Genomic DNA, 12,374 nt, shown 5'->3' on the forward strand with positions numbered 1-12,374 from the left:
GTCAGACAAAGACAAAAATCATATGACTTCACTCATATGAGGACTTTAAGAGACAAAACAGATGAACGTAAGGAAGGGAAACAAAAATAATATAAAAACAGGGAGGGGGACAAAACAGAAGAGACTCATAAATATGGAGAACAAACAGAGGGTTACTGGAGGGGATGGGCTAAATGGGAAAGGGGCACTAAGGAATCTACTCCTGAAATCACTGTTGCACTATATGCTAATTTGGATGTAAATTTAAAAAAATAAAAAAAAAAAAAACACGTTAAAAAAAAAAAGAAACGGCTTACCCTGGATTGCATTTTTGTTCTTTTTCAAATAGCTATTGAACACGTTGTAGGATTAGGCCCTGAGCTGGGTACTTTGGAGAATTCAAAACATGGACTATAAACCTTGCTTTCTAGGGAATTAAGACCTAGTTGAGGGAAGGGGAGAGCAAGGTTTGAGACAAATACAAAGAGAAATAAAATGTGAGCGAGTTCCAGGGGGAAGGTTTGAGGAGCGGGTGACATGTGAGCTTAAGTCCCAGAGAATGGTCAGCATTGTGAGAAAGCCTGTAAAAGTCAAGTTATCTCATATTTGTATATATTTTTTAGTACATTTTTCACCTACTGGACTCCTAATTCTGGCTTAAAGGAAAATTACATTAGTTTGTAGTAAAGCATGTAAAATGTTACAGAATTTTAAAATATTTTCTCATAGCCTATGCTATCTCTCTACAGCTTAATTCAATATCTGATATTTTTCTACGTTATAACTAGAACACATAACTCCTCTCTGAACCCCCTTATTCTTTAATTTGTAATTACATGAAATTAATTCTTTAGAGGTAGTTGTTTCTATTTGCATCTGTAGAGTACTGTTTCGGAATAATAAAGGCTTTCTCAAAAATGAGTTGCAATTAATTGGCTAAAACCCTAATTAATTTATGGAAAAAATAAGGCTCTCCAGCTTATTATATTATATATACCTATATATCTATCTATATATCTATAGATATAGATATATAGATAGATAGATAGATAGATAGATATATTATATTTGGAGGACCAAATAGTTCTCCAGCTAAGGTAACAATTTCCTGAACCGAAGAGGAAGAGGAAGAAGATCTGACCATGTGGCAGTGTGAGGAGCCTGTCCTTCTGTAGAAAATGTACCATGAAATTCAAGTGCTATCAATTTAGTATTCCATTGTCCACAAAATGAATCTCTACCAACAAACATGTTGACAGGCAAAGTCAGTGTCGGAAAGACCCTTGACAGGGCACCTGGGTGGCTCAGTCGGCTAAGCGTCCGACTTCGGCTCAGGTCATGATCTCATGGTCAGTGAGTTCGAGCCCCACATCGGGCTCTGTGCTGACAGCTCGGAGCCTGGAGCCTGTTTCGGATTCTGTGTCTCCCTTTCTCTCTGCTCCTCCCCCGCTCACACTCGGTTTCTCGAAAATGAATAAACCTTAAAAAAAAAAGAAAATTAAAAAAAAAAAAAAAAAAAAAAAAAAAAAAAAGAAGACCCGGGCCATTTGCTAGTTGGTAAAGGTTGGTAAATGTTCCTCGTCACAACAAATCTATTAAACCCAGTGTGTTCAGGAATCTCTTCTGTTACAGCTGACAGGCAAAATGCTACCAAGGGGCTGGGGCATTTACTACCCACGTGAGCCAGCAAGGCCTTGCATCCATTTATAGTAGTTTCTTAGTCACGTGAAAAAGCCATTGCCAAAGAACTTCTGGACTGCTGAGGAGCAGGGAAGCCAGGGAGAAGGTAGCTACCATAAAGTACCCTCGAAAGAGCTACAGGAAACCTTCACAGAATCCAAGCCAGACCTTGACCCAGGCCCTGAGGTCTCTTATCCTCAGTAACGGACCCTACCCTGGTGGTAGCCGACACACCTCCTCCATGTGGAAGCAGTGAATCCAACGACCTTGCTCCCGGGGCCACACATATGAAGGACCTTTTTGCACAGGTCGTGCACATCCCCCTAGCCACCTAAACGATATAGCGACTCACTTTACCCGTGTAAAACCTGGTTCAGGTAAGCTGCCTGTCTGTCCGGCAGCCTCAGGTCATCCTGGGCAGCAGGGACCTCCACAAGAATCACCCTATTGGGGAATGAAGGGCAAGGCTGAGGAGGCCGTGAGCGGCTGGGTGGGAGGGCTGAGCCAGACGTCGTCTGCCCTGTCATCTTGCAAGTCAGCTGGGCACAAGGCAGAACTCTGTGGCTGGAAATGGGAGTCGAGCGCTCACTACACCCCATAGAGGGAGAGCCTGGGCAGAGTGGCTTTCGCTCACTCTCCGTGCCCATGAAGGGACAGAGTAAACTAGTCACTGGCAAACCTCAAGACAAATGCTCAAGTTGGTGAGAACACCCTTCCAAAGGACCTCTCCACAGTGGCGGGGGGGACGGGCTGATGAATTGCCTGGGTCAGTCTCTAGCCTCCAGGCACCACAGCCATCTGAAGACGGAGGCCAACCTCTGCTCCTCCTGCCAGTCTCTGGGAAGGGAGACTGTCAAACCCTCTGTGGTAAATGGTCACAAGTGCTACCCACACTGGGGTCCACCCTCATTTCTAACCCCAAGTGTGCCACTGGGGTGTGTTCCTTTTCTTTGTCCCATCCTCTGCAGGGATGAGGCCACTACATTATTTGCAGTAAACATTTATACAGACCTGAGGAAAGGCCTTAGCGATTCCTCAGAGAACCCATTCCTCAGCCTTCTCTTTCAAAAGGTTGTTTTGATTCTATGTTGTTGATACTAGAAATATTGAGAGAGTACATTTAAGGTCAGAACAGAGCCTCCTACTCCAGGTCCAACATTTCCTTACTCTCATAGAAGAGCCTGCCAGAAACTCACGGCCTACAGACCTTTGATGGTGGGGGGGACGCTCTTGGTTGTGCTGAAAGTGTAGGTTTCTGAGAAGGGCCCTTCCCCAGCCTCGCTCGCCGCCTGGATTCTGAAGGAGTAGCACGTGAATTCCGTCAGTCTCTGGACCTTATAGGTGTGGCTGGGTCCTCTGTAGATGGAAATAAACCTAGAGGAAGGAGCAGAGACCATTAGCCATCTGAACTTTTATTAGTGACAAGAAATCGTCACTGTTAACTTACCTTCTACTCTATCCTATAGAGGCAATGAAGTTCATGTTAACTGGGCACCTGAGAAATACGATGTCCTCTTTACCCGTATTTTCCAGATAAGTGAGTTTTGGCTAGAAAATTCCTTAAATTTTAACCTTTATCTTTGCAACAGCTTTCAAAGCCCCTTTCCCAAACTAGTAAGAAGACATTTACGATTACAGAGCTTTCAGAAAACAGTTTAAAAGGAGAAAACAAAAATACTTGGCTCAGAATCATCTATCAGGTTAATCAAAATAACAGAAAAACAGCCAAGGTGAACTGGACAGTTTAAACTGGTAGCTTCTGGAGCCTTCTCCTATCTGAACGAGGATAATTTTGTACTCTGCTAACCATTATTTCTGCGAGACATAAACATAGAAGGCATGAAGATAAAAAAATAAGGCCTTTGGGGTGCCTGGGTGGCTCAGTCGGTTAAATGTCTGACTTCAGTTCAGGTCATGATCTGATGGTTCATGCGTTTGAGCCCCGCATCAGGCTCTGTGCTGACAGCTCAGAGTATGGAACCTGCTTTGGATTCTGTGTCTCCCTCTCTCTCTCAAAAATAAATGTTAAAAAAAAAAAATTAAAAAAAAAAATAAGCCCTTACATTTTCAAGTGTTTTTCTCCCAGGGTCTTGAAACATTTGTATTTTTACAATGAAATGGGATTACCTAGAACTACTACATACTATTGTCATTTGTCTTTTTATTAATTAAATGTAAAAACTTGGAAATAACTTCCCCCAAATGACCCAGAATTTCTGTAGATTACAGTTTTGAAGCCTGCTGTTCCAGGAACATTTTGGGAACCACTACATGAGTTAACCCAACACACAACCTTGTTGCTACACAGGCCCATGGTTCTCCCAGTTTCCCGTGGTTCGACACAGCATCTGAGGACAATCTGCTGTCCTCAGATACCGTTGGAAGTCGGTCAGATAGAATCACAATTTAAAATGTCTCGACTCTTAGGCCCATTTAGCTCAAGGGGAAGGCAGAATTTATGAATTCATTTAGCAAACATTTCTTGAACATCTGCTGTGTGCCACACTCTGTGGATTCAAAGATGAGTAAGACCTAATCCTGTGGGCTAGTTGGTCCTGTGTATGTGGTCAGCCTTTCCCTGTGCCAGAGAACAGTCCCTGTGGATAGTTCTAGAGCTTAAACTACTTTTTCAGAAAACCTGTCAGAGTCCATCCTTATTTTAAAACACCCACGCATTCATCAGCCTTTACAATGGAGTTCCTGAGCCCTAGTCATTTCACTATTTAATGTTCCTTCTGCTTTACTGTGTAAGGAAGCACCTTTTACTGAGGGCTGAACATTTTCAATTTCAGGGAAAGCCAGAGTCCATGCTGAAACCCACAAATACCATGGCAACCTATTTAGTACTCTTGACACATTACCACCTTAATGAAGATACCCTTGCTAATGCTAGAGGAAAACAGCTATTCATTAACTCAGCCTCACCTGGGCCCGAATCTCTAACCAGAGTAATTGCCCTGAGTTATACCACAAAATGGAAGTCATGGTTTAAGGAGTAAAAGTGTTATACTTCCATTACAAACTTGCACTAAGACCTGGTTTTTAAAAGAATTTGGAGAGGTTCACTACCAACAGTACAGCTTCCCTGCCATGCCCTGATCTAAGGAGACTGTTTCCCTTTGAAAATAAGGTCAATACATCTATCTGGGCAGTAGCACTCACAGTCCCAGAGGAAGGTACTGAAGCAGATTCACGGCTCTAATTTGATAGTGTAATCTAAATTGGGCTAAGAGCATACACATCAATTTTCAAATACATCAAAATCTGCTTCTGGACTGCTTTTTTTTTTTTTTTTTTCTTCTTTCATTTACTGTTTTGCCCTTTTACTGCATTTTTTTTTACATCGCATCCCAATTTATAGAAGCCACCGTGGAAACAGGTGCTAGCAATGAAATCTACAATTTTACCGTTAGAGCACTGGTTTGAGTCTGGGGATAATGTTACTTAGAAAAAAGAAAGGCTGCATTTGCTTTGCTTTTAGAAAAAAGCCAGAGTGACTCTGAAGGTTCTAAAGGAGGCTTTCACCCAGAGGATTTCAGGTTTAAGTTTATTCCCCTTGCATTCAGTGAGGGTGCACTTAGGCAGGTGCAGGAGGGAAAGGGGTAGTTCTTTCTCCCTCCAGCCTTTTCTAGAATAAGCATGTGTTTGGCCCTTTGATTTAGCCCTCTATTTTGGCAGTAATAAATCACAACTTGCTTGCTGCCCTGCTTTGTCTGGCTTCCCTCCCCTTAGAAAAGGCATGGGAAGAAATTCTGGGGGAAATTTTGTTCTCAAAATGTGTATGGGGATCAATGAAAATGGATGGGGCTAATATGGGGCTAATTCCTAGGTCACATAATTAGCGCACTTAGAGAAAAAGAGGTGACTTGTCCTCTTGGGGCCTGTGTCCTAAGGTGGACACACAGGTCCAAGTCAGAAGGAGCTAAGCAATGAAATAAGACAGCTGGGCCACTCCCTCCTGAGGACTTCTCCCCACATGGCTCATTCTGATGGGTGACTGAGAGCCACAGGGAGCCATTAAGAGACAGAGACAGCAAGTCTGCAAACTGTCTGAAAATTCATACGTTTCTCACTTTAAAGGTTTCCCGTACCTTCCTTCTTCTTGAAGAAAAAGTGCAAGTGTGAGAGAGTGGGGTGAAGGGAGGAGAAAGACTGGGCACTAATTAATGCTTTTTATAATATGGGACGCATTTACACATAGTCCTAATTCCATGTTACTTTACTTTTAACAAAGAAATTTAGTATATGCCTCAGTAAAAAAAAAAAAAAAAAAAAAATTATAGTTCAATGCTACACGGAAATAAGTTTGTCAGTCAAAAGCCAAAAATCCTTCACAAAATCTCAGCTCTCCATTTGAGGTTTCTGGAACTAGGACCTTATGTTAACAGCCAATTTGGCACTTTGAGTCTAATCCCAAGGGTTTCGAGAGTTTTGATGTGGAAGACTTTCAGAGGGAACACTGGTTGTATGCCGCTTCTCCACCCACCTGGGCGTCTGGTATGCTCTTGGTCAATGTGGGTTCCACAAACAGAACAGGTCCTGCAGACTAGGAGCCACCGGCAACCTCTTTGGCCTCTTTGTGCCTCAGTGTTTTCCTCTGTGCAACAAGGGTAATGCTAGAACCTTCCTCAGAGGACTGGTGTCAGGTGTAAATGGGTTAACCAAAGTGTTTAGACCAGTCCTGAGCTGTACTAACCACTCAGTAGGTGTCAGTCACGATTATTTTATAATGCTAGGAACTTTTAACCAAGAAAGGCCACACTCTTCCTTCTGAGAGACCATCTATATCACTCAGGTCTAATACAGAGGTTGTTCTCTTTTCTCCTGGGTAGGAAGTTGGCTGTGTGGTGAGAGAGGCTGCAAACCAGGCAACTGCTTTGGGGCTCGGTCAGTGAGGCTGCTCACCTTCTGTGCCCGGGACCCCTCGTGAGGGTGGGTGGGTGGGGGGGTGGGCAAGAATAACGACTTTCCCAATCTGGGTGGGATTCAGTTTGACAGCCCCAGTCCCTACACAGAGTAGGTCTTAAATAAACGCCACTGATCCTGAATTTCTTTCTGTCTATGCCGATGGTAGCTTCTGTTTCAAAGAAAGGCCAGCCAAGACAAAATAAGCACACAAGCCAACACAAGAAGAATGGAGTCCCTCTTTTACCGCAATTCTGTCATTATTTTCCATCATTCCAAGAGGCGGGAGAGGAAAGAATCTTCTTCCTTTGGAGCCAGTGATTTATGCCAGTTGCACGGTGGCCTCTCTAGGAGGCTCCGTAGGTTAACGCCCTGTGGCCAGAATCACCCGGGGAGAGATTAAAAGTATTCATCAAATACTTGTTTTACAAAGACCAAGTCAATTTTTTCTTTCCTCAATCTTTTTTTTAATCCACCCTCATTTTAAATTTCATTAAGTCAGCCAGAGGCCTTTGGTGATAGAATGGAATATATGCGATGGGTCTTAAGACACAACGACTGAAGGCTACATATTTCACTGCAACCAAGGATTCAGCACTTAGAGCATGTCTTTGCCATGAAAAGAGGAGGAGGGTAGCCCTTCAGCTTTTCTGATCCTTCTCCCTCCCTCTTATATTTAGGCAGTCCAGCGTCAGTGTTTGGGCTCCATAGGTGCTCATGTACCACAGGGCCTGGGACAGGAGTCACCATTAGAGGCCAACGGGAGTCCTGCTGTCTTGGTGGCCCTGATCCATACTATTTTAGTGTGCACTGCCCGAGCCTGGGGAAAGGGATATCCCTGGAATGGGAGAAAAATCAACCGTGCATGGGGAGGATGTGGAGCAGCTGGAGCATCACCAAAAGATGGTCAAAAAAACCTCTCACCAAGGCCCCAATCCTTTGATTTCCGAAGGTGAGAGTGTGGCCCGGGCAATCAGCGACGCACTATGTGGGGGGTCTGCTGTGCCCTGGGCCACTCCCCTGGTCTAGGCTGCCAGTAGAAACTGGACCACTCTGGGCTTCTCCCCGAGTCGTCCCCCTCTCCCCCTCCTGTTGGTGGGCAGTGGTGGAGCACAGGGACTTGGACCCAGGAAGACTGGATGCAAACCTCAGCTCTGCCCCTTACTGCCCCACCACGCGCCCCTGCTAAGCATCAGTTCTCCCATCTGCAAAACAGGGACAGTATCTGCCTCTTAGGTTGTTTTAAGTGTCAAATGCAGAAATGTGGGTACAAAGCTCAGCATGGAATCCAGTACCTGGTAAGAGTTCAACACACGGTGTCCAAGTCAGGCTAAAGTGCCCTGAGGACAGCAGGTCTCTCAACTCCTGCCACACAGGCCTCTCTCCAGGTTACTGCGGCCATCACTGGCTCATGTCCCAGCAGGAATAGGTCCATATGAATTTGTGATGTTCTGCTGCATCTGCTGTGGCCTATGTCAGACACATAGCTCTCCCACCACGTAAGTTAATCTACTTGAAACGTTCACACTGTTATTGTTATTACGTGAACGTTCCAGTGCTACAGCAACGCAATGAAACATGTAAAACAGGTGGCATGGCTCCTGGAACATAGTACATGCTCAGTAAAATCACTGAGTAGTTTTAGTATTAGTTCAGGCTGAAGCATAGGTAGCCACAAGGACCCCTGTGGAATCATAGCTCCTTAAAAGTCATCTTGGCACCGTGGGCCCATACTGGCATTGCCTCTGAGGGGTCTTCTACTCTGTGCTCAATCCCTGCTGCCCATGGCCATGTGCTTTTGGTGGCATCAACCGCATGACCCCAGACTCCTGTGAAGAGCAAGTAAGAGAACAGGTATGGAAACACCCATGCAGCTGCCCCACTGGCTCAGGAGCTGAAGAGACAAGGGGTAGTAACACTCTTTGCAGTCCGCAGACTTGAGGTTGAGTTTAGGTTCAAGAGCCTGGTGACTGATCATGGACTCTATAGCCAGGTAAGCTATTCCCTTCTCTGTAAAATGAATATGATTACAGTGCCCCCGCCCCAGAGGTTGTTGTGAGAGAATCAAATGGCATAATGTGGGGAGAACTCATGACAAAATGCATAGCACCTGTGCTAATACTAATACTAATGTTACTAATCACAAAATGCCAAGGTTTATGAATGATTTACCTTGTTTCTCAACATTGGAGAAGCCTGAAGGTTGTCCCCAGAATGGCATTCTTTACTTATACTCCCTTAGGCTTTCCTGGACCAGAGAGAAAGCTGCGCATATGAATACCATCCATCCCGTCCTGATGAACCCAGGCCAAGAACTGCCGCCGACAACAGATGAAGACAGGGGCAGTGGGGCCTATCGGTGCTGCCCATTAATGGGAATTTGGGCATTTTTACTTAGAGGAAGGAAAAAATGGGAAGAAATGCTCTCTCGTACTAAAAATATTTACTTGGAAAGGGAAACATAAACAAGGCAGAAGGTTGGGGGGGTCACTGAAAGTTTACAGTCGAAATGGATTCTTTACAGCTCTGCCTCCAACTTGCTGCGGCGTGGACTGTAATGTCCTGAAACTAAACACTTCTGTGGTAACAAGCACACATGGGTTTTAATGTTGCCAATTTAACACTGACTTATGAAAATGTTTTACGTATCTGTGAATGCAAAATGATTCTGCTTATTCTGCTGGCCTATCAGAGTACTCCAGGGTTGGTGCAAAGACGTACAAAGACCTTGGCCACAGTGCATAGTCTGTTGCCTTCGCTATGGACTTGGACAAGTCGATAACTCTCCAGGCTGAGTTCCCAGACATTTGGGATAATAATGTCTTGTTCACCTGGCAGGGATTTTTAGGAGATCCAAATGAGGGGAATGAGTAAATTCTATGATTTCTTATTAATTTTACACTAGGAAGGCAAAACAGCAGATTCTTGACGTTTTCAAGAAGTTCTAGGGGAAGGCTGTCCTTTTAACCTCAGTATTCTAGGCTTCAACACATTGTGAAAGATGACTTTTTTACGCTGACGGGCTACTGAGGGAAGAAATTCAGACATGTTACATCTTTGAATATTTATTTTAAATCATTTTAGAGTAAAATGATGATATATAAAGAATTTAATTTTAAACTCAATTTCCTTAAAAGTTTTGTACACCGCACCCCCCCCCCCCCCCCGCCAAAATCCAAAAATGCCCTGGACAGCTCATAACTTAAATTTGCAGTACAAAATGAGATGACACTAAGGATTTTGTGTTTACTATCTGTTGCTGCTACCTTATAATCCCAAGGTCCATTACAGGCTAACAGCAGCTCATTAATATTAACTCCTCAAAATGATCTACTCTGCTGACCTAAAATGGACTTAGTCTATTAAAGGCTGCACATTTTGAAACCTGTCCTACAACAGCACAAATCAACAGCTGTTAATAAGCTCAGGACAGCTATTTTCCTTAACAATGACATGTCATTGCCTTCATTCTTTCTTAATTTCCCAGGGCTGCATGGACTATGTATGTGTGTCTGTGAGAGAGAATGTCCTACGTTACTGAAGCCATGTTTGGGAATGGAGAATGTTCAAAACAGGAATGGATAGTATGTGTCCTCATTCTACCAAGAACACCGAGTCCTGTTATGCCTACGCAGGAGCAGATGGAATCAGATGGCATCATGTGGGGACATCTGAGGCAGGGAAGGTGCATTTCCTAAACTGGTTTTGATGTTGATGAGCGTCTCCATTTGCAGACGAAGCACCCAAGTGTCAAGGATTTCCGAAAGACCAACGCGCAAGCAGTTGCTTTCCTCCCTGCACGTTCTCAGCTGCATATGTGCCTATCCGCTTGTGAGTGCTCTAGCTCCAATACTTTTTAGTTAGGTTTCGTTTTATGCTCCTTTTCGAAGAAATAACATGTCCATACAGCTATTGACGAGACTCCACGTAGAATAAAAGAAAATGCTTTTTTTCAATTTTTGTTGTTCACACTGCACTTCGTTATTGATATATTAAAAAGGAGATTTATTTACTTTCAAATAAAGGGTCTCAGGATGAAGACCACCTGAGAACCCTGAAACATCCCATTCTTCTACTTTCTTTGCAGGGAATCTTATCTTCAAGGACACTCTTTGCAGAGTCTTCCAGATGTCTGTTTGTCTACTTCTATTTTAATGGGCTTGTCTCAATCTGATCTGATTTAGGAAAAAATTCTGAGAAAAATGCTACCCAACTCCATTCTATTTATTTATGTTTCAAGTAGATAAAAATTCTATTTTCAAATAGAAAAAAACAAAACAAAACAAAACAAACCCGTAATCAATTTTTTACTTACGGTGCCATTAAGATCTCCAATGGTTCGTTTACGGTCACTTACCTCTCCCCATAACTGACATTTCAGCCTGAAACTGACTAAGCCAGCGGTACTTTTTATTTTTGAGGCTCTTTTGAGACATGAGAATGTTTTTTCCCCATCAGTCAGGGACTGGAGAGAGGCATCATCAGTTCCAATTTGTAAAGGGAAAAACTAAGGCAAAAAGAAGTTAAGGGATACGCCTCTAGCCATCTAGAAACTCAGTAACAACTCTGGGATTACAAATAAGAGATTTGACACCCCCGTGGAGAACCACAATTGCCTTCCGGTGATTGAAGATAAATAAAAGTGTCATTTATCCAACAAGGGTGATCATGTGTATCAGGACAATTCCAGAGAAGCAAAGGAAATGAATACCATGGGTCTGTGTGGGCCCTGAGCTAGTTGCCTTACATCTATTTAATTCAGCAATATGCTCTGAGAAACAGAAGCAGGGGTTTGTTCTTTAATAGGCATACATTAAGAAAGTTCACTTCTCCCGTAGTGCTCATATACCCTGGAGACTTTTATTAGTTGCCTAATGTGTATTTTTTCAGGGATTCATTATGTAGATTATTTTCTGTCCCTCTCTAACAATAAATAGTCAGTCATAATGAACACATTAACAAAGCCCTCCAATTTTGCCTGCTGTAAGGAAAAGTGTCACAGGCACAAGGGCTGAGTTAAATGGAGAGCAACTGGTAATGATCCACTCTATTAGAGCCCTCTCTCCCAACCCCTTTTGCTGGAAATATATTGGCTTTAAAATACACTGGCCATCTGACTAAACCTGAACAACAGAGTAGCCATAAATGCATTCCTGGAACTTAAGTTCCCCTCGCCTCGGTGCTGTGTACAATTATCAAGAACATGGACCCATAAGGGTCAGGACGAGAATCAGCATCAACTCAAATTCTGTTAGGGCAACATAACGTTTCATTTCAATAACACAGACAGATGCATCTTCAAAATCATCAGTACAGTGTTACAATCTTAAAATGCATGAGCTGATCTTGTTATTCTAATCCCTGTATTAGGTTAATGCAGCATTATGAAAATGTTTACTTCGGGTGTATATTTTTCTTGCATACACAGGAACCAAAGACATTCGGATCTTCTGTGCCAGATTTGCTAAGCATAATAGACTTCATCACTCTACGGCCAAACTAATGTAATTTGTGCTTTTCTGTTGAAATCAAATAAAATCTCTTGTGCTGTCTGCTCGTTGTTTCCCATTAACTTATTTTCTCAGCAGATAAGTTCCTTACAGGTAGCCGCATACCTCAAAAGACTTAGCACATTATAGTAATTCAGGAAAAAAACAACAACAACAACAACTGTGATTGAGTGATTATAATCTAACTATTAGGGATAAACTTAGTCCTATAAATATAAAACACTGCTTTGAAGCTGCTGCATAAATATGTAGTCAGTGCCCTTGGAAAGGGAGACTTGTGAGTCAAAAGCTTAAACACAT

At 43.1% G+C, this 12,374-nt stretch overlaps 1 protein-coding gene across 4 annotated transcripts in view; it reads right to left on the reverse strand.

Annotated features, from left to right (window-relative positions):
* Positions 1-12,374, reverse strand: part of FNDC3B (fibronectin type III domain containing 3B) — a 363,910-nt gene that overhangs the window by 15,010 nt on the left and 336,526 nt on the right. For all 4 annotated transcript variants that reach the window (XM_049629594.1, XM_049629593.1, XM_049629595.1 and 1 more), the window contains one exon: positions 2,867-3,033. In XM_049629594.1, the coding sequence (XP_049485551.1) occupies positions 2,867-3,033 (167 nt within the window). The remainder of the gene's footprint in view (positions 1-2,866; positions 3,034-12,374) is intronic.

The sequence above is a fragment of the Panthera uncia genome, chromosome C2, assembly GCF_023721935.1.
Source record: "Panthera uncia isolate 11264 chromosome C2, Puncia_PCG_1.0, whole genome shotgun sequence".
NCBI classification, from domain to species: domain Eukaryota; kingdom Metazoa; phylum Chordata; class Mammalia; order Carnivora; family Felidae; genus Panthera; species Panthera uncia.